Source organism: Aethalodelphis obliquidens, unplaced genomic scaffold (genome assembly GCF_003676395.1).
Source record: "Aethalodelphis obliquidens isolate GAN/ISIS:26980383/991018 unplaced genomic scaffold, ASM367639v1 scaffold28, whole genome shotgun sequence".
NCBI lineage: Eukaryota > Metazoa > Chordata > Mammalia > Artiodactyla > Delphinidae > Aethalodelphis > Aethalodelphis obliquidens.
In genome coordinates, this window is record NW_020837972.1 from 287013 (window position 1) to 312119 (window position 25107).

The 25107-nt window shown below is 51.2% G+C and overlaps 1 protein-coding gene across 1 annotated transcript in view; it reads right to left on the minus strand.

Moving 5' to 3' along the window:
- Window positions 1-687: 687 nt before the first annotated feature.
- Window positions 688-25107, minus strand: part of DEPDC5 (DEP domain containing 5, GATOR1 subcomplex subunit) — a 93026-nt gene continuing 68606 nt past the window's right edge. The window contains 10 exon segments of the mRNA XM_027124189.1: window positions 688-1356; window positions 1503-1585; window positions 3544-3604; window positions 6380-6551; window positions 9671-9840; window positions 14405-14629; window positions 16006-16114; window positions 17209-17341; window positions 17812-17889; window positions 20102-20256. Of these exon segments, the coding sequence (XP_026979990.1) occupies window positions 1064-1356; window positions 1503-1585; window positions 3544-3604; window positions 6380-6551; window positions 9671-9840; window positions 14405-14629; window positions 16006-16114; window positions 17209-17341; window positions 17812-17889; window positions 20102-20256 (1479 nt within the window). The 3' untranslated portion in view covers window positions 688-1063.

Sequence of the window (25107 nt, forward strand, 5' to 3'; positions counted from 1 at the left end):
AGAGGTCTAAATAGGTGGGAGGAACAATCAGAGTGGTGACTGCCGAGTGGAGAAGGGCCTGGAGGGAAAGCAGAGACCAGGTGGGAGGTGCTCCTAGCCATGCAGGAGGAGGAGGAGGTGAGGGCCAGGCTGAGAGCGGCTGCAGGGCTCCTGGGAGAGGGGTACGGACTTGCAGGCCATTGAGGTGGTAGATCAATAGGGCTTGTGATTAACTCGGGGTGGAGGGGAAGTGGCGGGAGGGGAAGTGGTGGGAGCTGTCAGGTTCCCCACCCTCTACCCCCTGGCCAGTGAGGGCGGGGCTGCGGTTGAGGACCATGCGGAGTCTTATCCCACGGAGCAGTGGGTCCTAACCTCAGCCAGAGTCAACAGAGGCTTCCTTGGATTTTTTTTGGAATGCCACATTTGTGCGTCATGCCAGGCTCACCTACTTAGCAAGACTCGCCTCCCACAACCAGGCCCGCGGGATCCCAGCACCTCGTCCTGTCTGCTCATGAGGCCTGCCCGGAACTCTCTTCTCCTGCCCGAGGGCCCGTGAAGAGAAACCTTTCAGTAAACTCACAGCCAGACCCCCAAGTGAATTCTGGAGTCCTCCCCAGCGTCTGTGGCCGCCTCATCGGCCTCCAGGGCCCCAGCGGCAGGGCACGACTGCCCAGCCGAAGACAGGATTGCTGCTGCCCGGTACCAGGCTGGAGACAGAGATGCCACACGGGCCAGTTTATTCCTGTTACTGCTCTGTACAGGTATATACAGTTGGTGTGAGCCTATGGTACATTATTTCACAAAGTTATCTTACATCCTGTGCACACTCCTCCTGGGCGAGAAGTACCTGCGGGCGGTGGAGGAAAGGACGCTCACGGGAGCCACTCTGTTGCTGAGGACGTGCACGGGGGCGCCCTCCCACCTGCTCCCGGGTGCCGGAGGCTTCCGCAGTCTTTCTCCTGGAGCGGATAGAGGCTGGCGGGGGCCAAGCAGCACCCACAGCCCCCACCACCCCAGCCTGCCTGACCCCACCGAGTACCATCAGCAGCAGGACAGTATCCCCCGGCCCCTCGCCCCCCGCCCATCACGGGGCGCTGGCGTGCATCTTCTCCAGGCAGCTCGTCCAGAAGGTCACCAGCCGGTTGTCACGGTTGACGCAGAAGTCCGTGAAGTCCTTCAGCAGCCGGTCAGCAAACCTCTCGTCGCCGGTGGCGCTGGAGCGCCAGGTCTTGGTCAGCATGGTGTTGTAGGCCCAGCTGTAGCCCACCCTCTCCTCGCAGAACAGGCTCTGGCTGGCGGAGCTGGTGGAGTTGCGGCGCCGCCGTGGCTGCCCCGAGAACTTGCGCTTGGAGTAGGGCAGCTGCAGGAACACCGTGCCTGTGGGGACAGGGGCCAGGTCACAGCTCCGGGATGGAGGGAGGGAGGGTGCCCGGGCCAGCCCCCCGCCCCCACTCTGGGGCTCCCGGTCCTACCTCGGCCGCCCCAGACCCCGCCCCGTCCACGCTGCGCCTGGAGCGCCTCACCTGTGACGTGGATGTACTGAGGCTTGGTCTCAGCAGGGAAGTTGAAAGCAGAGGCAGAATATTTATCTTGAACAAACCCAAACCTAAGGGAAGGACAGGGAAACAGGCCGATGAGGGCCCCCTGGGCTACAGGGACATGGCGGGGGGGGCGGGGGGGCGTGCTGGGGGGAGCGAGAGTGTGGCTAACACGACTCTCCGACGGCCATGGGATCTGGAAAGTCTCTTTCAGGTGGAACATTCAGGCTGCTCCTCACTGTCCTCACCACTTCCCACCATCCCAGCCCCCTTTCCTCTCTGGTGCTGAGAGCCTCTCACCTGCCCAGCTCTCCCTCCTCCAGCCTTCATCTCCACCCAGCCACCCCCCACTCCATCGCATCAGCCCTCCCCCCTGCGCCCACCCCCAAGACTGTCAGCTCCCCCGGGGAAGGCCCTTATCTTAACTCTGCTGAGCCGGGCCCCTCTCCCCTTCCTCTCAGTTCTCCCACACTAAGCACACAGTAGTTCTCAATAAAGGTTTTGCATTGAGAAATATCATAACTGGAGTCCTTTCCTTAAGGCGAGGAAAGCTAGGGCCCTGCCTCGCTGTGTTCTGGAAACAGGCATCCATGGCTTGTTCTATTCCTGGTTTTTTAATTTCCACAAAGTGCATGTATTACACTTTACCTGCTAAGTGCTGTAAAGGATGCATTGGCAGATATGGCCCCTGCCCTGAGTCTGAGGGGTTTATGTAATGAAGCCTGTGATGAGGCAGAACTATAGCAGGGAAAACCCTGTCTCCCTTCCTGGACTGAGCTCCAGGGAGGTGCTGTGTTGCATCCTCTACAGAAGCTGCTGGCTTTACACGGGCACTTGATAATTATTTACTGAAGAACATGTGAAGTCAGACGCATAAACAGATCGGCTGATGGGCACTGCCAGCTCATCACTGTCAGCTGGTTCTAGCACATGCAGGAACGGCTCTGGAGTCTGCCCTTCTTCCTCTCTACTTTCCGATCAAGGCTCTCTATTTACTCAGCGTGGATCAGCAGGACCTGCTGACAAACTCGTCTTCCTCATAATAACTACCATCTCCTGGGGCCCTACTAGGTGCTGGGAACGTCAGGGAACCCTCCCAACAAACCCGGTGAAGGGGGAGAACTCGAAGGCAAAGCACCTCACGGTTCCTCAGCCAGATGCCGGTGGAGGCCGAGGTGAACCAGGCCTGTCCGCTTCCCACATCAAAGTCCTTTCCCACCTACCTCTTCATTGACCGCCCCAAATCGCACCCCCTCCTACTGGACGGAGGAAGTCAGGTGCCCTGGCATTTATTTCACAGCCTTTACCAAGCATTGAAGAAAAGGGCTGAGTAAGGTCTAAGGCAGGCCTGGGCCGGCTTGGGTGGGGGAGGCTGAAGAGTCCGGACTTTATCCTGCGGTTGGTGGGGGGCTGTGCACGGAGGGGGGTGTGCCAGGTGGGGCGGGGACAGCTGAAGGCGCCTGAACAAGATGATATGACACTGAAGCAGGCACAGGAGGCTCTGATTTTCTATGAATAACACAAGGCAGCAACCGGACACTGAGTTAGTGATGTTCTAGAGACCCAGCTGGACCGGCCTGGGGGATACAGCTAAGCCTAGGAAAGGCTCTCCCTGGTATACATATTAGGTACCAGTAAATATCTACTGAACGTATCTATTGCTTTTTAACCATTCATTGTCTTCTCAACATGTGTCAAGAGGCTCCTGACAGATTCTACAGTTTTTCACCTCCTGGAGAGTTTGGCTCCAGGTCCTGTAGGAGGCTGAGGAGAGAGCTCTCTGCTCTCCTACAAACTGGAAGAAGAGGGAAGCAAGTCTGAAAAACTACAGGTCCAGGAACCGGACAGGTGGTGCTCATCTCTGAAACCAAGGCAGAGGGACTAGTCGGAGATAAGCAGTGAATCTGTCACTGGTGGACTGGGTCCATCTCCCCAGAAAGGGAATGAACTGGGCTTCGCTGTGGTAACTGCTATTTGAGACAGACACTGATGCCTCCCCAGGCTTCCCTCTTGCTAAGGGACAAACCTGTGTGCAATGGCTTCCTGGAAAAGGTGCATTCGGTCCCAGTATGTTTCTGGTTCAAAGCCTAAAAGGAAAAAAGAGTAAATGCTGAGTTGTGATTCCAAGATTTGCAAATCTCCCTGGGTCCAGCCTTGGGTATCCTTCACTACTCTTGGCAATGCTCCCCCCTTGAGCCTGAGCTCTGCTTTTTCACACCACCTGCTTTCAGAAAGACCAGCCTCCACCCCAAGGAGGGATATCCTAAAGACAGTGACAGACCTCAAGCTTCATCAGGGTCTAGAAAGGAGAGGAATATGAGTCCTCGGCGACCCGTGTGAGCTACTAGAACTTGGTATAAGACTCATTCTAATGACCGTCTGTGCCAAAAGCGGAAAGGAGCAGGATATTAAAATACAACCAAGAGATAAGCTTGAAATGAATGTCATTTGCTTCTAAGGAGAAAAAAAAAAATCCCAATCTTCCATTTTAGGGGTGGGGAAATTGAAGCAAATCAATATAAAATGATTTTTGGAAATGTGATCAGCTGGGGAGGGGAGGGGAGGGGAGGGGGCAGGGCAGGTGAGTGCCCGCCCCCACCGCCCACTTCGTGCTCCAGCCTGGCTGGTGTGAGGACAGGAGCAGGGTGAGGAGGTGGCAGGGCTGAGGCAGCTGTCACACAGCAGAGGCAACAGGCCGGGGCTGCTCTCGGGATCAAGGTGTGGAGGGCTGGGGCAGCAACCACATGAGACCTCGTCCCAGAGGCCAGGGGTGCCTGCAGGGGCTTTGTTGCTCTTTCTGTATTTGGAATTTTATATCTAGGTTAGATTTGAGGATTCTGGGTAACCAAAGAGCAGAAAAGAGAAAAGACTTTGGCTTTAACAGATAAAAACAGACAGTGTATTCTTATCAGATTTTTAAGATTTTGAATTCCCTGTTATCAGAACGGGAGATAACAGGAAGAGAGGTGGCACAGAAGCAAGAAAATTGATTTTTAGATTCAAGTCCTTATTCCTTTCAACTAGGACTCCTTTCGTTCAGCTGTAACCATGGCAACCAACAGAGGATGCTGGTCTTGAAGACTGGGTTACGACTGGCAGGGAAAACCATCGGTTCACACAGAAATGTCCTCCAGTGCCAGCCCTGCGAGCACCCCTGCGCTGTTACAGCGAAGGTGGAAAACCCCAGAAGAGTCTTTGGGTGGTATGGGGGGAGATCTCGCCTTCCCCTCAACATGTTAAAAACAGCAGTAGGAGGCGGTGCCTGGCTTAAAGTCATCAGATGCAGACATAATCACCTGCCATTTCAGGACGGCAAAAAACAGTCCCCCCTCGGCCACACCGTGAGGGTAAATGAGAATGTGTGTGTGGGGGGGGGTTGGGGGGTGCTTTGTAAACCCTAAAGATCCCAGGATCTTCAGCCTCCAGGGGCCGGGGGGCTCACCTGGAACCCCAACTATCACTTAAAACACTGTGTCTATACACAAATGTCTTCCAAGATGTAAAGAATGTACAGGTGGGCCTTTGGAACAAAAGCTCTTTGCACCCCGGGGGTGGGGGGGCCGTTTCTCTGCCACCAAACACAGCACAGACTCATAAGAACTCAGGAAAAAGCATCTCCTTCACCTCAAAAGTTTTTTTCTCCACACTGATAATTTCTACGCCTGAGAGTCTACAGGGCTCTGACACACCAGCAGCAACTCTAGCTTTTCGTTATAAAAAGATCATCCATGAGCTCATGGGGTGCTTTGTAGGAGCTAATTACATGCTCACTGAAATGAGTGCTTGGTGATGAAAAGTCCGTGCTGTGTGAAGTCAGCTCATCCCTCCATCTGTCTACACCTGCCCTCAGAGTCTGGTAGACGAGGGTGGAGCAGCGGGTGGGGTTGGCCCCATGGTCTCCATTCCGGGGAAGCACTCTAAGGGGGTCCCGCGTCCTCCAGGTGCTGACGCATCTCAGCTTTGCACAACAGTACACTGTGTCCTGTTTTTGCTTTCAATGCCTCCCATTTCTGGCCTTTATTCGTGGAGCAGCAGATCCAAGCCTCCAGTGAGGATCAGATTCCTGCCGCCCAAACCAGTAAGGCTGGAGCAGAGAGAGGAGGGTGTAGGGAGAAGCCTGGTGCTGCTCGAGATTTACAGAGCACAGCGCCCTCTCCCACCCACCGTCCCCTCCAGGCCTTACGAGGGTCTTCTTGAGCTAGTGAGGCAGCTCTGGTCACCCCCATTTCAGGAATAAGGCATTTGAGGCTCAGAGACATTAAGTGACTTGCCCAGGGTTGCTCAGCCACTAAGTGAAGAATCAGGATTGAAACTCTGGCCCCAGCACTTCCCTGGTGGCGCAGTGGTTGGAAATCTGCCTTCCAGTGCATGGGACACGGGTTCGAGCCCTGGTCCAGGAGGATCCCACATGCCATGGAGAAACTAGGCCCGTGTGCCACAAATACTAAGCCCGTACTCTGGAGCCCACGAGCAACAACTACTGAGCCTGAGTGACACAACTACTGCAGCCTGCGTGCCTAGAGCCTGTGCTCCGCAACAAGGAGGGACCACCGCAATGAGAAGACCGCACACTGCAACGAAGAGTAGCCCCCGCTCGCCACCACTGGAGAAAGCCCGCGCGCAGCAACGAAGACCCAACGTGGCCAATAAATAAATAAATTTATAAAAAACAAACAAACAAAACCCTCTAGCCCCCTGACTACAAGGCTCCTTCTTTTCACTGGCCCGTGAAAAGCTGGCCTCCATTTTACCAAATTGAAAAAAAAAAAAAAAAAAAAGCTGGCCTCCAGGCGCCTCGAGAGGCGACCCTGGGGGAAGGGTCTACGTGGGTAACAGGCCCTCCGGAGAGGGGTGTCTCTTACTGTCAAACAGGTGCTCGCTGCCCTCCTTGAGCAGGCAGCTGATGTTGAGTGGGATGAAGAGCTGGGCCCGGAGTGGGTCGCCGTACAGGTAACTGGGCAGCGCAAAGGGACCCTCCAAAACCGGCACCAACAAAAAGCCACAGGAGGTGGCCTTGCGATGCCAACCTTGGACCTGGTGGGAAGCACAGAAACACACAGCGTCACCTCCAAGTTCATTCTGACAAGAGAAGTAACTTCCTGAGGAGTGAAGCCACCCGAGTGATGGCCTGCGTATTGATCCACAGGTTCACTGATTAATGTCCACCGGCTCCAGACCCGCCCTGGGAGGAGGAAACACAGTTGAACCTCCTGTGAATCCTTGGAAGACCGGGAGGTAAGCGCATGGCTCCTCACAGCCTGAGTTTCTGCAACTTCAGGGGCTCTTTCGGGAGGAACAGGCTAGAGAGAGCTATGTCCTGCCTCTTCTTGCTCCATAGGATGTTGGAGGAAAGTCACAGGATATAGCTTAAGTCCTTCTAATTTTGTCCTTTATCAAAAATTTACTAAGTCCAAAGTATCAAATAGGAAAACAATCCACTCAGGCTGGCTGAGAGAGATAAGACGCGGGCTGCAAGATGATCATGGTGGCCTCTGGCCAAAAGTGACAAGCGCTGACCTCGCAGAATGAGAGCTGCTCTCTGCAAGCTCCCAAACGCCATCTGTCTGAAGACTGACCGAGAATAAAAGTTACTGGGGCTTAACGACAAACCTCCCCACTCTTAGCTTTTCTCCCAGGAACACTCCTAACCATGACCAAAACACCAAGGTCTCTGTTTGACCAAGTAATTTCTAAGGCTTATGTAATATTTATCTAAATAAAATGTGGTTTATAACAAATGTGGACATGGCCTTAAAATAATAATTAACCTACACTCGAGATTCTTAAAAACTTAATAAAATCATGATAAAAATGAGCAGCTTTCAGTGGGTTTTACATGAATTGATGTGCAAAGTGTACTTTTTAAAAGATAGATGCTAAACTCCTCTGAGGAAATAAATACTCTTCTTCCCGCCAAATTATAACTGTATCTGTGTGTGTGTGTGTGTGTGTGCACGTGTGTGAGTGAGAGAGAACACTGTGGCTGTGTGGTTCTGAGACAGTGTCACCTGGTGGGGCTTCTGAGGAGGACACTATCGCACTGGGCCAGAGGGTTAGTTCTGGCTGGAGGGAGTGGTCATCCCAGCGCTGACCCGCTGGGGAAGAGCTGGTGTCCCCTGCAAGCTGAGCGGAATGGGCAGCTGGGCGTCTTTTTTGATTTGGACCTTAACAATGTTCCCTGGATGGGAGTGTCTCCATGGGAGGGGTCCTCAAAGACAGTAATGCCATTTGGAGGCAGACAGGGGTTGGGCAGACAGAGACGTAGACCAATCTCTTCCATGTCTTATAGGGATAAAACTAGGCTTTTGAGCCCCGGACAAAAAAACCTGTACGTTGCCAGCCGACGCTGTGCTCCTTTCCCTTTGGTCATCTCCTAGGCTCTTCCAAACTCTTTTTGAACTTTCCAGCTGCTTTCAGCTGTGCAATGAGATGTTTGGACCAGTGTTGGAGGGGCGTGGGATTCAGTTGAAGCCACAGAGAAATACTCTTTGGGGCTGAAGGAGAGAGCATATAAAAAAGGGTAGGAGACCGTAAAGATGGCTCACGAAGGCTCCTGGAAGACACTGACAGCTCGGCTAAGGAGCATTTATTTTAGACACACAGCCTGGGATGGGGGGTGGCCAGGAGCAATGAGTGACCTGATGAGGCAGCTGGACCACGGTGGACGAGAAGCAGAAACAGTCAGGAGACCAACTGAAACAGGGCTTCTCAGCTTTGGCACTTGAGACACTGGGGCTGGGGGATTCTTTGCCGTAGAGGCTGTGTTGTGCTCTGTGCTATAGGATGATGGGCTACATCCCTGGTCTCCCCACCACCCGCTAGACCCCAGGGGCACCCCCACCATTTGGGGCAAGTAAAAATGTCTCCAGATATGCCAAATGCTCCTAACAGGTCACAACCACACACCTCCCCCACCCCTGTAGAGAACCAGTTAATAGCAGTGATATTCACGAACAGAGGATTGTGTAGATAAACTATGATACAAACAAGCAACAGAGTATTCTGCAGCCCTTAAAAATAATGAGGCAATGTCTTCCAAATTGAGCTGATGTAGTGTGTTCTTGGTTACCAAAATACTCAGGTAGCTTTGGAAATTTGAAATGGTAAATATTCATGATGTATAAAAAAAACATGATACAGGGACTTCCCTGGTAGTCCAGTGGTTAAGAGTCTGTGCTTCCACTGCAGGGGGCGCTGGTTCGATCCCTGGTTGGAGAAGTAAGATCTCGCATGCCACACGGTGCAGCCCAACAAAAACAAAACACATGATACATAACTATAGAATCTTAATTACATAAAAATGGATGCTTAGTTGCATAGATACATAAATGGGACCTAGAAGGACGTGTCAGACTCTAAAATACTTGTGATTACGGATGACTTTGATTTTTTACTTCTTGTGTTTTTTAGTTTCCTATTACGCACATGTTAACTTTTAAGAAACAAATGTTATTTTAAAAACTTTCCCCCCAAATGAGGCAAAACAAATTAAAAAACAACTACAGCGAAGCCGACTTATTTATATTGATACAGAAGATATATAGGTGATAGGAAAAGCACAACATGAATAGTAAATATTCTGAGCTACTATGTCTGTTAAAAAAAAAAAAAAAAAGTAAAAGTAACAGGGCCTCTATATGCACAGAATCTCTCTGCAAGTACCAGCAAAGTGGCAGGGCAGTAGATGGAAGTCCCAGGGAACAGGGTGAGGGTGGGAGAGAGGGTTACATTCTGCTCTGCACCAGTGATTCTCAGCTGGGGGCAATGCCTCCCCTCCCTGGGGACATCAGCAATATCTGGAGACATTTTTGGTTGTCACAGGAGGGTATGCTACTGGTATTTGGTGGGTAGAGGCCAGGGATGTTGTTCAACATCCTACAATGCACAGGCCAGGCCCCCCCCATGACAGAACCATCGGCCCTACGTGTCAGTAGCACACCAAGGGTCAGAAACCCTGATCTACACACCCTTTTCGACTGTGTGAATTTTTCACTATGCTTAATTTTTTGAAAGAGGCTAATCCAACGGTCCACGTGAAGGTAATAGGAGCCTGAAGTGAAAACCATTTTTTGAGTGACGTGAATCTCTACCGAGCACCTGCGCACCCGTCTGCCAGGTGAGCCCAGGCCTGACCGCACATAAGGGGGTCTCACCATCTCAAAGAGCACAGCGGCGGTCACCGCCATCCAGTGCAGCTTGATCTCGAAGGCCGCATTCAGTGAGAAGTTGCCGTGGTAGTAACAGCTGCACCACTCCAGTCGGTCTGTGCGGTTGTTCACATCCACGTCCAGGGTCACGGTCCTCTGCTCTGGGACAGTGGCAGCTACATGGCAGGGGGGGAGGTTGGTGGCCGGGGGGAGGGAAAGGAAGGCAGGGGGTGAGGAGGAAGAGAAAACAACTGAGCATCCAGATGTGAAACTGCAGATTCCAGATGCTTCCTGGAAATCAGCTAGTCCAGGGCTCGGCAAATGCTTTCCATAAATGTCCACGTAGTAAATATTTTAGGTTTTGCAGGCTACAAGGTCTCTGTTTCAACTATTCAATGCTGCCGTTACAGTGCAAAAGCAGCCTCAGGTATTATCTAAACGAGTGGGCGCAGCTGTGTTCCAGTAAAACTTTACAAAAACAAATGGATTTTTAGGGCAGTCAGGCTACTCTGTGTGATACAATAATGGTGAATACATGTCATTATACATTTGTCAAAACCCATAAAATGCACAGCACCAAGACTGAACCCTAAGGGAAACCATGGGCTTTGGGTGATAATGATGTGTCAGTGTAGGGTTGTCGATTGTAACAAATATCCCACTCCAGTGGTGACGCTGATAGCAGGGGAGGCTGTGCATGTGTGCAGGTTGTGCGGGGCGGGGCAGGGAGTATATGGAAACTGTACTTTCTGCTCAGTTTTGCTGTGAACCTGAAAGTGCTCTAAAAATAAAGTTTATTATAAAACAAACAAATGAACAAACAGGTGACAGGCCACGTGTGGCTGGTTAAACCATAGTTCGCTTCCCCTAATCTAATCCAATTCCTGATTTACAGATGAGGAAACAGCAACCCATGGAGGAAAAACGTCTTGGCCAAGATCAGAGTCAGAACCTCAGCCAGGCTGAGCCCCAGATCTTCCAATTCCAGTGACCACGAAGGGACATGATGGGACACACAGCCCGGACCACAGCGAGGAGAAGGTCTTGCTTTTCTGGTTTCAACCCAGGAAGGCAATAGTTCTATAATCGTTTCTCAAGAAATGAAACCTCTTAATGAAGGCTAACGCTCTGTTCCAACAACCGTGTGCTGCCCAAGGATGTCAGGTCAGTGCCAAAGTGGCTCATCCAGTCTGGGCTCCTGCTCAGAAATCCTTCTCAACCAAGACAGGGGTGTTTTAGAGACGGGTCAGACTGTCAAGTTCCTGACCAGACTAAAGGCCCAAAGCTGGCTCAGAACTAAGAAGATCAGGGCTCTGCTCCACCTGGCTGGGCACTGCCACACGTGGGGCTTCCGCAAACTACGATCGGACCCTCTTTCTCCCCTGCCCCCTTGAATCCAGTGACATTTCTCTGCGGCAGTCAGCTTAGTTCTGGGTTCTGCAGGTAGAAGCCCCGAGTGGCTTTTATCACACACAAGTAATGGCTCTTGAGTCAGCAATTTGAATGAACTTGTGCTGGGGGGGCAGTGGAGCTGCCACTCGGACGCTGAACGGGACCTGGGCAGACCAACACTCAGCTGCGAGGTACACAGCTTGTCATTCTCTCAAAACCAGAACGTGCAAAAAAAAAAAAAAACCAGAACGTGCAAAGTGGGAGACACTGTCGACTTGGACTGGGAAGACCTAAGCCCTGCCGTCCAAGCCCTGCGCCCCTGAGAACATTGCTCCACCCCTCCTGGTTTGGCTCCTCGTCTGCAAACTGAGAGGGCGCCCGTCCAGCTGCTCTGCAGAGAAGAGGGGAGGGTCAAGTGAAACATGGATGAGAAGGGCTCTCGGACCCCCTCCTGCCTTCTCCTCTGGCCACCCTCCCTTGTGACTCTCCTCCTTTCCTCCTCCTCCTGTTATTCCTTCCTCCCAGTTTAAGCCACGGGCTTATCACCACTGCTCCATCAGAGGTCTGCCTAAGACTCCCATGGACGCTGCTTAAGCCTAAAGAACTAGGTGGCTCTGGTGCTAAAAGCCTCATCAAAACGAGTTTCTGTCTCTGCCTCGTGTTCCTGACTCCTGACACCGCCAGAGGAACCCTTTACTGAACAGCCCAAACTCAAGGAAGGAAGTTTGCTCTCTGGGCTTGGACAGTGTGTTCTCTGTAGGTGAAAAGCCCCGGTCACAAAAGAAAGGGCACTCAGAAAACACCAGCAGTGACCTTGCACATGTCTCCTCTCCCATGTGGCACGTCAAGTTCAGAACAGGCTGGTCTGAGGAAGCCAGAGGAAGCGCACTGTTCAGCCTAGTGGTTACGGGCTCAAGATACCACTGGCTTCACTCCTCAGTAGGGGAGGTGACAGTGCAGACGCTGCGGGCTGAGGATGCTGACAATGGTGTGAGTCCAGCTGAGGTGCAGCCCCTGGCCAATTCTCTGCGTCTCTTCTCGACTTCCATGAGGACCGGCTTGTTCCCCTTGGGATAGGGAGATATAGCGAGGCCAGTGAATAAGGACAAACCCAGGCTGAGCATCCTTCACCCGTGTCACAGAGACGGGTTGTCAAAGACCTGAGGAGGGGATCGGTGTCACAGGAGGAGAAAGAACAGCATCTCAGGGAGGGGAGTGAAGGTAAAGGTAACAACCAGCTCTGCCCACCGACAGAACGAGCGATCTCGGGAGTGAGTGCCACGTGGGTGGGAGTTTTCAAAGAGCGGCTGGCTCCCCACTCCTCAGGGCTGCTGTGGAAGACATTCAAACATCAGGGTTTGGACCGAGGTGCCCTACAGCCCCTTCTGAGCCTGAGATCCGGTGGGCTGCAAGAGAAGGCTGAGAAGTAAAAGGCGTGGGACTGGCTCAAGGGATGCAGTGCTGCCTCTTCCGGGGTCTCGGATCCCCTGAGCTTCACGGCTCAGCGACACAAGATGACAGGGGTGGGGAAGTGGAGCCACCACAGACCAAGCCAGACAGGACCATGTGCCACCGTCAGGCATTTCAAAACAGTTTTCTGCTGCTAACTTCCAACTGAGAATTAGGAATGTCTAAAAAGGAACACATCAAAATGAATGAACGAAAAAGGGAGCAGGTCATAAATGATACAAAGGCCTTCTTCCCCTTCTATGTCATTTTGATTTTTTTCTGAGAAAAAGACTCAACACCACAGATAGACCAATTTCACTTAAGTAAACAATACAGTAAAAGTCTATATTCTAACCTGAAAAAATGCTGGGAAGAAGGATCTCATGTCCTAACACAGAGGTGGGAGGGGTGTTACTGGAGAGAAGTAGCTGTAATAATGCCGTGTTGGGTTTAAAAGGAAAAGAAACCCACTTCCTGTGGGAGGGATGGTGGGAAAGGAAGCTGATGGAGTAAAATTCCACTATAACAATCATGGGAGCCATTGAAAACCTAGTAAGTGGATGTTTTTCCAGAAAACATGCACATATGAAAGATTCTGCCTAGTTTCAGAACCACCGACCCTCCTGACACCCCTGTACAGGGTGAAGAATACCCCAGGTTGATAAACTACCCGCTGTAGACATAAATCTCTTTGCCCCTACTCTTCCTCTTTTTTGGACATATTTTCCCATATGCTTTTCCTTTTTGACCACACTTTTTGAAGTAACTAAGAACCAAAGTTAAACCAAATGACACAAATCTCATCCTGAGCTTCAGATGATGGCAGTCACGAGAGGGTTGTACCAGCGGCTGCGGGAGAAGACTTTGGAAATGAGGATGTCCCTAGAGAGACTGTCAAGATAGCCTCCAGAACCAAAATGATGACGCATTTCCCAGAAGCAGTAACCCTAACCAAGGGGTAAGTGCAGCACACGGGCTGGGACCCTGCACACACCCCCGTGGAGAACTTGGTGAGAAGCGGTGGTCTGTCCCCTGCCTCTCGCACAAAGCACTGGCCACACTGGCCCTGAGCAACTCTGAGAATCTGGAAACTGTGACGACTTGTAACGTTTCCATTCCACCAGCTAGGCAAGCATTCCAATTAGCCGGGCACTTCTGGGCTAACCAAGTAGAATGGGGAATTTCCCTGGAGTTCGGCCTATGTTACGTTTGCTTCCCTCCATCCAGAGGGTTTTGAGGGTCTCTCCAACCTGCCTTTGAGGGAAATCTCACGACGCCCTGCCTAGAGCACGCATTTTCTAAAGACGCTCACATCTCGACCCATCAGTCCGGTCCTTGAGAGCAGAGGTCACCACTGTTCAATAAGCAGGTGCTCGCCCCATCTTAGGGCTGCAGGAACCGAGGAAGGGAAAGAAGAATCCCGGTGTGCATCCCTTGATGGGGTAAGCACATTTGGGGAGGGAGGGCAGAGAGGAGGGTCACGCACAGGGTGAGTGCCTGGAGTGGACACCTCTGAGGTCTTCTTCTTCTGAGGTCCTAGGATGTTGTAGTCATGGGACAGCCTCTGGCAAGAGCTAAACCAGCAGTGAGCACCAGCTCACGTCCCCTGTGTCCTGAGCCTCTTGGGAAAAGTGACCACACTGTCTGTCCTCTCCTATCCATAGAAGATTAGTGTCCTGCCCTGATCTGACAACTGCTGAGCCCTGTTGGTTGGTTGGGACAATGATGAGCTCGACCCACTAGGCTGGTGAAAGCCGCACAGGAGCCGCGGTGCTAACAGTCGCAGTGTGACAGCCACGGGGGCCCTAACCCTGGTTCCCGTGGCACCGCCCCTTTGGCTGCCCCTCTGCTCAGCCACCCGCCAGTGTGTACCCGGGCTCCGTCTGCTTGGGCACCTACCTAAAAGCGCAGCCGCCTGGCTCCGGCCCCCGAAGCTGCGGCTGAAGGAGCTGTGCCTGCTGGCGTAGGAGGCTGGCCGGCTGGGCAGCCAGGGCAACAGGAAGGCAGGGATCTCCGAGTGCAAGAGCTCCTCGGCCACGAAGGCCACCTCAAACCACTTGCGCTGGAAGCTGGCGAAGTCGTCCACCGCCGTCGTGTGCCAGGCAGTGGGCTGCTGCACGGCCACTGGGAAGGGCAGAGGGGAGGGGGAGCCCTCAGCACAAGCTCTCGTGTGCTCACCGGTTCACGCCCAACACGGGTGAACCTGAAAACACAACGCTAACGAGCCAGACACAAAAGACCACAGAGCGTGTGAGCCCGCTTGGGTGAAATGTCCAGAACAGGCCAGTCTTCAGAGACAGAAAGCTGACTGGTGGTGGCCAGGGCCTGGGGGAAGAGGAGTTTTGGAGGGAGCCCTAATGAGGACGGGGTTTCCTTTCAGGGCGATGGAAGAGGTCTGGAACTAGATAGAGGTGGTGGTTGCATGACACTTAGAATACTCCATGCCACTGCCTTTTAAAATGGTTAGTTTTGGGAACTCCTTGGTGGTCCAGTGGTTAGGACTCAGTGCTTTCACTGCAGTGGCCCAGCCAGATTCAACCAAGATCCCGCAAGCCGTGCCCCACGGCCAAAAAAAAAAAAAAAAAAGCCAAATAAATAAATAACTAAAATGGTTAGTTTTATGTTATGCAACCTCTCCTTCAATTAAAAAAATATTTTATCCCCAGTTTCAGACCTCTAATTTCAGAGCATGTGACAGTAACTGGGGGTTTTTCACCTTGAAGGTAAGGTGGGTGTCTACTGGTCAAACTCAGAATTTAAGGGAAGAGGGGTGATGGACACACTTGGTGTCTACGAGGAAAAAACCTAGACGGATCCACTTCCAATACATGCTTGGATAAGAGCGCCAGTGAGTGGCACCAGCCGCTTCATCTGATGGAGTATTCCCAAAGCCCAGAGGCCGAGAAGCTGTCTGTCTGAAGGGTGGGAGTCACTCCCCTCCAAGGTCCCTGTGTGCTCGGGAGGGACTGGAGATGCTGGTCGGAACCCTGGGTGCCTGCAGCTCTGACCAGGCTGGAAATTGCTCCCCTTCTGGGAATTCCTTTTATTCATTAAAAAACAAAATACTTGAAATTTATCTTGGAAAGCTTGCTAGTCTTCCTGAAGGAAGAGATGGAGTCTGAAGGCCCAGCAAGTAAAAAGTGCTCTCAGTTAGATGAGAGCTGTCATGTTATACTCAGACCCACCTGCACTGGGTGGGGGTCGGGGGCGCCGTGAGTAAAAACAGTGACCAGCAAATGAGCCGCGGGCATTTCCTCATCATTTGCCTCAGCCTCTTTTAGGCTTATCTTCCATCCACACTGTGCTCACCAAGAATGTACTGTGGCTTTAAGAAACCCTTTGTCACTCTGGTGATGCTCAAAGTAAGTACAGATGCTCAAGGAGGCTGACGGATCCCTCAACTTAGGGGACAGCATCACACGAGGAGCTCGAGAAGCACCGTCATTTAACGGAGCATGTCACCAGGAAACACCTGCCCCACGGGCAACAGTTCGCCTCACCTCGCTCAGGCTCTCTGTCCATCACTATCTTGTAGAAATAGAAGCCATATATGAAGGTCCGCCAGACTTCACCAGAGGCGTGTGTGATGAGCTGCTCTTCCAGCATTTTCTAGAAGGAGAGACAACGAAGCTCTGAAATTCCTGCAGGGGAACATCTCAGAGGTGCAGCCCTCAAACCCCACTCTCCACCCCCATCAGCGGTGACGCCTGCGCTGTGTTAAATGCTGTGCCTGGTGTAAATTATATTATAAAATGCAAATGCATAATACAGTATCATCAGATATTTCAAACATACAGAGAAGTATAAAGAAAATCCAGGTCATGCCATCAGCTAAATTCAACTAATTTAACTTTTTGCTATACAGACTTCAGAGATTTTTGTTTAAAAAAAAAAAAAATCTTGGGAATTCCCTGGCAGTCCAGTGGTTAGGACTTTCACTGCCGAGGGTGTGGGTTCGATCCCTGGTCGGGGAACTAAGATCCCGCAAGCTGTGCAGCATGGCCAAATAAAATAAAAATTAAAAAATCTCTATGGAGTCTCCCATGTCTCACTCCCCTTCCTCTCTCTCCAGAAATAAATGGTTAGCGAAATGTAATTCTCATGCATGTTTTTAATAATTTTATTATATAGACAAGTATTGATCAAACAGCACTGATTCCCCATGGGGGCCTCTGTGTGGACAGTACGGTGTGAACCGACCTCTCCCTTTCCCCTTCTCTCGAGTTTAATTCCAGTTCAGAACAGTGTCATTAAATTCAGCGAGTGCTTGCTCAGTGCCTACCATGTGCCAAGCAACACGGCGGGCACTGGTGATGTGGAAACGCACAGTAAGAGATGGCCTGCGCTCGGGGGGCCTGGTCAGGGCGGAGGACGAATGAGATGTGGACCCCACTCTGCTGTGCCCAGTGCTCGACAGAGGACGCGCGGGGTGCCAGGAAGATGCTGAGGCAGAGGGAGGGCACTGCCTGGGGATCCTTCACAGAGACTCCCCCAAGGTTCAAAAGCACAGATTCTGCCCAAAACATTTCAGTTCCGGTGGCAGATTATGCCCGATGTTTAAGTCAAGGTAAAGTAGTGCCTTTCGAACCAAGACCTGCTCTATGATTCGTTGATCCCAGACAGGCCTCACACTGACTAAAAACAGACTCTTACTCCACCTGGTGACCTCGTTACTGGCGAGGGCCCCCGCTCTGTGGTCTTACCTGCATGATGTCGATGGCCATGGCCTGCGTCTGCACCCCATCCACGTTGTTCACCAGCCAGTGTACCACTTCCGCACTGATGAAGCAGCACGGTGAGAGGCCCTTCTGCTCAGGGAGCAGCTGGACTCCTGTCCTGAGTTCCAAGGCGGCAACAAGCAGAAAGAGAAGGTAAAAAAGAAGGGACCCCCACTAAAACATTTGATATCTGAAGTGAGGATCCCCACAGCTCAATTTCTCCACATTAATCCTAGACTCAGAGAAATCCCTGTGACAGGACAAAAGAAGGTGTTACGGGGGAAAAGGAGAAGGGGGAGGAGAGAACCTGGCCTTCAGAGAACACCTATGCTTGTCGGGCATTACACTGGGTAATTTACATGATTATTTCATTCAATCCTCACATCGATCCTGTGAATCAACCATTATAATCCCACTTTACAAACAAGGTAACAGAGGTTCAGAAAGGTCAAGTGACTCACCCAAGGTCTCACAGCTGCTGAGCGTAGTCAGGTATAAACCCACCAAACCACGCTGCCTGAGCACCACCCCAGCTTGGGCCACAGGATCCTCCCACCCCTGCACTCATTCATGAGAGAAGCCACTTACGAGGGGTGCTTCATGGCCTCCAGGATCTCCACCAGGGTGGAGGAGGACGTCAAGGAGCTGGCCGCCAACTGCTGAGAGCTGTAACACAGAGAAGCAGAGTGAAATTCCCGAGTCTTGACCCTCTTGCTTTGCTTCTTACAGAGCTGGAAACCAGGCTGATATGGACACTGAAGGCATTCAAGCAAATTCTGGACAGTTACATCCTGGAGATATCTCACAGGGGGGTTCCTGCTTCCAACATGTATACATTTAAAAAAAAAAGGATTCAAAGTGGTTTTATGTCCAAACTTGCTTCCTTTAATAAGCATCTCCCCTCTGAATAATATGTCAGGCTTGACCCCTTCCAAGAAATCTCTCTAGAAGAATGCTCTGGGCCTTTCACACATCATATCATTCAATCTCACCAAAGAACGCTAGGTAACATGGTTAGAGCACAGGGGGCAGAATCCCAGGATCATCACCATCAGCTGGAGGGCCTCTGGTTTTTCTTGGCCTAAGTTTCCCCATCTGAAAACTGGGGATGATACTGTTCCTGTCTTCCAGGGTTGCTGTGAGGTTAGTGTGTGTAAAATACTGTGCATGGGACTGACACCCACAAAGTCCAAAATGGTAGACCATACTAAACACAGTAACAGTAACATCCACCCTTTGGAACTTGGAGATGTAAAAGGAGCTGGTGAAGGTCAGAGCTGGGAAGTGTCAGGGTCATCATTTGAATCCCGTCTGTCTGCTCCAGCGCCCAGATCTTTCCATCACCTGCTGCCCGAGTTCTTCCTCGATGGTACTATGGTCCCTTAAACATGTTTAATACTCAGTGACCGAGCCCAGATTACTGGGCATGGGACACACAGGGCCACCCATCACACCAAACCTGGGGCTTATCCGGAAGCTCCTTAAACCCCTCCCATTCCTCAGTCCCAGCCTCCTCTTCCTACTAGGCAGGTCCAGGACCCACTGGAGCATTTCAGAATCTCAGGGTTAAAGAAGACTTTAAAGACCCTGGAAGTGAACTAATGCCTGAGTCCTCGCGACAAGAGTCTGGACAGAGGCCGCTCCATTGTGTGAACATCTTCAGTGGCAGAACTAGCTGCTTGGGAGCTCTTTATCGTGAGATGGAGTGTGTTCTCTGTAATTCAGTCATTGGTCCTGATTCGTGTTGTTTTTGGCCTTCTCATCTCCAGCCTAAACATTCCCAGTTCCTCTTCCAAAAGCAGAAGAGAACCTGCCACGTGAGCAACGAGGAAGCAGAGAAGTGCACGCCTTTCCTGTGCCCTGGGCTGCCGGAGCCGAAGCGTCTGCCAGACTTGGCAGGGACGTGGGCCTGGGGAGACGACAGAGGCCAGACAAGGCCAGGCCTGCGGCCGCCTCCAAACTGACCACCTCTACCAGCCAGTATAGACGAGATGCAGGTAAATCCAGCACAGGATGTGTGACATGCAAAGGAAACTGCGTGGCCGCTGACGGGGACCAGCCAGGTGAGCTGCCTCAGATGACCTTCTGCGCTCAGGTGAAAGGTCCAAAGTCATGTCTCTTAGACCATTTAGCTGAGGACCACTCAGTCAGTGCAGTGAGGGAACAAGAGCAGACTGGACAGAATTACGATAAACCAAACGCAGCTGGGAAGGATATAAAAAAGAAGTTTCTCAGATTTGACAACAGCATTAAAAGCTGGGCACTTCCTCCAGCAAATGAGCTCCAAGCAGCTTCTTTTCCCCCTGGTTATTCAGGAACAAGAAAAGAGCCACGGAGGGACTTCCCTGGCAGTCGAGTGGTTAGGACTCTGCGCTTCCACTGCAGGGGGCACGGTTTCCATACCTGGTTAGGGAACTAAAATCCCATATCCCACACAGCACGGCCAAAAAAAAAAAAAAAAAGAAAGAAAAGAAAAGAGCCACATTGGGGCACGATAATCGACCCATTCACTGTTCGTCCATTTCCTCAGGTGGTGTGGACTGACTGCACCTGACATAGGCAAGGCATCGGGCCATGGGCGCCCCGTACAGCAGGACGGGTTCGCTCTGGGCCCCCTTCCCGAAGCCCACTCCTGCACAGTGCCTGATGCTTCTCTGTGTCTCTGCGGCAACCTCTTAGCTGTCCTGTGAGGAAGGCAGGGCACTGACCACTAGCCCTGTCGAAAGGTGCTGGTGAGGACCGACTGTCTGGGCTCCCAGATATAACTTGTGGCCGAGTCAGACCTCGGGCCTGGGATCTGGACCCTGGTCTCTGCAGCCTTTGAGGTCAGACCAGCCTCACTGCCCAGGAGCATGAGTTTGGCCTTTCTGGGTCTCACCTGCTGTCACTGGAGTTTGCAGAGGGGAAACCCTGTTCCCCTGAGCTCTGCGAGTTCCCAAAGGTCTGGCTGTTGCCTCTGTCCACGGACTGGCCTGTGCTCACCCCCAGACTGGTGCTGTCCGACATCGGGGTGGCCGTCTGGTCCACAGACACCTGTAGGAGATTTAAAAGTTAACACCAAAGGGGAAAAAAAAAATCTTTCAGGCTATTCACACGCACGGTCCTACCCATTCCTCTCATTCCCAGTCCCCACTAGTCCCTGGTTGAGGAGCTAAAGGAGTCCAGGGACCACCCTGCTGGCGTGTGCCCCCTTCTATCGGAGCCAGTGGCGGGGGGGATTCCTGTGCCGCAAACTGAGGCCACGGGAGGCCAAGGTGCACAGTGAACCCCTGGGACCAGGACCTGACTCAAACCACAAGATTTACACTAAAGAAAACCCCCACCAAGGGAGTAAAGAAGTCAACATCATTCCTCAGGGCTGGGAGAAGGGAGAGAGCACGGTTAGAGACAAGCAGCTCTCCTGGCCCCCAGTCTTCCTCACTCGCGCCTGTCGCAGGTGCAATCAGTCTTCCCATTTGCCCAGGTTCACAGTTCAGGTGCATCTGAAGCTCCCTTCTCCAGCTTCACCTCTAGAGGCCTCGTCCTGTGGCCTCCCGTCTGCCGACTCCCACGACCCCTCAGGCGTGCCTGCCCCACCGCCTGGCTCCCACTGACCCCCCCACCTCACACACACCCTACCTGTGAGCACTCCAGCTTCATCTTCCTAAAGGATAGCTCCAATCTCATCACTCCGTTACTCTGAAATCTTTCAAGCCTCCCCACAAGCTACCGAACTGAGAACCGACTTGCGGCACCGGAGCTCTGGCTCAAACTGCCCCATCCACGCTCACCCACGGCTCTGTTTCCAGCCGAGTCAACCCTGTGTGTTTAAAACTGTCTGTGTGCCCCACCAACCTGGGACGCCCTTCCCCACCACCACAGGCTACAAACGCTGTGTTTCAAATGCTGCTCCCTTAGTGAAACATTCCCTGACTCACTCTGCCCCCATCCCCAAACAGAAACTGTCTCTCTACTTTGGGTCTCTGACCCCTGCCTGGGAGCTGTCAGGTTTTGCTTCATGTCATGGTTTTCTATCTGTCTCATTCCCTTTAAACGGCCTGGAGGGCAGGACTATGACCTGCCCACCTAGAGAGGCTGCACCCCACAGCAAACATCTGGAGAGAACAGCAACCCTTCCAGAGCACTTCTGGAAAAATCTAAGACTCCTAGTCCCTCTTACATGGGGTTCTAGAGTACTTCCAGAATGGAGCCTTATATTATCAGATACTCTATCGGATGATGGAAAAATCACTCCTTCTAAAACATGGTATCTCGGGACTTCCCTGGTGGCACAGTGGTTAAGACTCCACACTCCCAATGCAGCGGCCCCGGGTTTGATCCCTAGCCAGGGAACTAGATCCCACATGCATGCTGCAACTAAGAGTTCACATGCCACAACTAAGGACCTGGAGAACCACAAGTAAGGAACCCACCTACCTGCTGCAACTACGACACAGCTCAACCAAATAAATAAACAGTAAAAAATAATAATAATAAAATAAATAAAACAGGGCATCTCAACCACGGCATTATTGCTGTTAGGGGCCAGATAAGCCTTTGTTGTGGGGACCGTCCTGTGCATCCTCGGGTGCTGAGCAGCTCCCTGGCTCCTACTCACCAGATGCTAGTAATGACCCCCTTATCATCGCCCTCTGCTCCAGCTGTGACAAATAACAATGTTTCCAGGTATTACCAATCGTCCCCTAGGAGACAAAATCACCCCTGGTTCTAAAAGAACCAATTGGCTCTCCTACATCAGGTTCAATGAACTGCCAAAAAAAAAGGACCACTAAGTCTTTGCCAGCACCATAAATACTGAGAAATGCAGCAAGAAGCAGTTTGCAATTACCAGCCACCACCTGCCCCCAACCAGTAAGACTTAGGAATAGATGCTACACCGAAAAATTAAGTTAGAAGCTAAAGGAGGGGACTAGACTCAGTTCTCAGGCACAGAAGCCTCTAGGTGCTACCTCTCTGGTGGGGTCATCTCTTGTCTACTGCCCCTGAGAATTGCCCCACCAGCCTGAGCCAGGAAGTGGTTAAGAATTATCCTCTAAATCAGAAATTGGCAAATATTTTCTGTCAAGGACCAGATGGTAATTATTTTAGGCTTTGTGGGCTATAAAGCCTGTTGAAACTTATACAGTTTCTGTATAAGTGAAAAAGCACAAAAGCAGCCATCAATGATGTAAATGAAGGGGGTGTGGCTTTGTCCTGATAAAACTTTATTGACAAAAGCAGATGGTGGGCCAGATTTGCCCCACCCCTGCTCCATATCACACAACATCCATGTTTCAAGAGGCTGCTCAGATGGGACTCCTCTGGTGGTCCAGTGGGTAAGACTCTGCACTCCCAATGCAGGGGGCCCAGGTTCAATCCCTGGTCGGGGAACTAGATCCCACATGCATACCACAACTAAGAGCCTGCATGCTGCAACTAAACATGCCTCAGTGAAGATCCTGTGTGCCACAACTAAGACCCAGTGCAGCCTATATAAACAAATATTTAAAAAATAAAAAAGAGGCCACAGAGAAAGGCATTTTGCTCAGATCTTAATACCAGGAAAAGTTATGCTTCTCCCCAACAACTGGTTTGTCTTTATCTCATGACCACTCTGAATCCTGGAACAGATGTTTCCCACTTTTCTTTGGCTACCAGTAAGTGCAGAGCTGAATTTAGCAGGAAACTCTAAGTACGTTATAAGACCTCGTAGGATGTCCTGTCTTATTTTTTCTTTTCCTGAATTTCCCCATCTAGTCACATTTTTATTCTGGAGGTTGCATTTATTTCCATAATCCACCCGAAGAAACTTTTTAGAATAAGACCAGTGGGAAAAGACAGACAAAGAGATGGACAGAACCGCCGTTGTCTCACACGGAGAGCTGAAAAGAGCCAATCAGAGGGAGGTGCTTGGTCTGGGATGGGTTTTGTCTTAGGAGCCTCATTCAAAACCTTCCTTACAGAAGGACCCCATTAAACCTGTGCAGATGGGACCTTCCAGAGGTGAGTTTAATCTCCTGTCTCCTCTTTGGAGTGGGCTAGATTTAGTGACCTGCTTCCAGAGTATAGAAAGGGGAAACAGCAGCTTCACAGTGGAGACAGCTGGCAAGTACCACATCACCAAGCGATGACGGTTCACGTCACCAATGATGTTGTGTGGACCTTGTGGGCCTCCATGGGATGTGATGAGATGGGTACTTCACCTCTGAGAATTCTTTTCAAAAACCTATAACTCCCATCTCGCCATGAGAAAAACATCAAACCAACCCAGATTTGGAGACTTTCTACAGGATATCTGGCCAGGACTCATCCAGACCATCAAGGTCATTAAAAAAAAAAAAAAAAAAAAACCAACCCAAATAACAAGAAAAGACTGACAAAATGTCACAGACCAGAGGAGACTGGGGAGACATGGCAGCTAAATGCAACATGGTGCCCCGGATTGGACCCCGGAACAGAGAGCACGTTCACAGAAAAACCAGTGAAATCCAAATAAAGTTTGGCATTTAGTTAATTAAACAAACAAACCAACAACCCTCAGCAGCAACACCAACCCCTTCTCCTCCCACCTTCCCACACGCCCAAAGCTGTGGGAGAAGCTGAGGGAGGGGGCTTTCCCAAGGACGCCTCTGAGATGAGCATCAACCACAACACGTGCCCGCATGGCCCCCAACCCCATGCCTGTCAGAGCCCTGCTTGCTCCTGCTGGAGGACAACCAGCCACCAGGACACAGCAGGACCCGCCAGCCCAGCCCTCAACTGTGCATTGAGGCCAGCGTCCCACCTGGAGACGAGGTGGGTTAAGCAGGGCTCCTGGCCTCCAGCCACCCAGCACCATCCGGGCACAGAGAGGCCTCGTAAAAGCACTCATGACGGAATCCCATATACCTTGCAGAGCTGGAGAATAACCCCAGCCCCACAGCCAGGATGTTTTCCAAGGTTTATATCATCAGAGAAGGAAGGAATTATCACCCCTCATCAAAACCCTCCCCTGCAGTTTGCGATTGACATGTACACACTGTTATATTTAAAATAGATAACCAACAAGGACCTATTGTATAGCACAGGGAACTCTGCTCAATATTATGTAACAACCTAAATGGGAAAAGAATTTGAAAAAGAATAGATGCATGTATATGTATAACTGAATCACTTTGCTGTTCACCTGAAAGTAACACAGCATTGTTAATCGGCTATACTTCAATAAAAAATAAAATGTTAAATAAACAAACAAAAAAAACCCCAAAAAACAAACTTCCCCTGCCCTCACGGTGCTCACCCTCTGGGGGTGAGGAGGGGGGAACAGACATCAAACAAGCAACAACCACAGGGTGTCGTGTTCATCCCTGTATCTCCCACGGCACTCAGCACAGCTCAATTTAATTTCATGTCAGTACAGAGCGCTCCCTTACTACATCTTACACAGGATCATTTTTTTTTTAATGGTGGGTAACATAAACTCCTCATCTCTGTTTGCTGTTTCCAATTCCAGGAACTTATCCACTTCTGTTCTTCTGGTGAATTCCACCACGTGAACCTGTGTGGAGTATTATAGGATGTATAAAACAATTCTCTCCCGCTCTGTTGATTTATCTTAGGTTAAGTTCTAATCTAAGTCTGAAGCTTTTCACAAGAGGGTCTATTGTTAGAAAGTAAAAGGTTAAAAACTCCAACCGGAGTCTGTTTTAAACCACAAGGGCAGGTTGCCTCCTACGGATGGTGATTGCTGGATTAGGACTCAGAGGCCCCAACGGGGACCTGCCCAGGGTCGCGCTTTCACTGGGAAGAGCCCAGCACAGACCCAAGATGCCCTCTGGCCTCCCAAGAAAGGGAAGACACCAGTGTGAACTACAGAACAGTGGAGGGGCTCTGCCACTTGCTAGTTCCGGGCCCTTTGACCAGGCA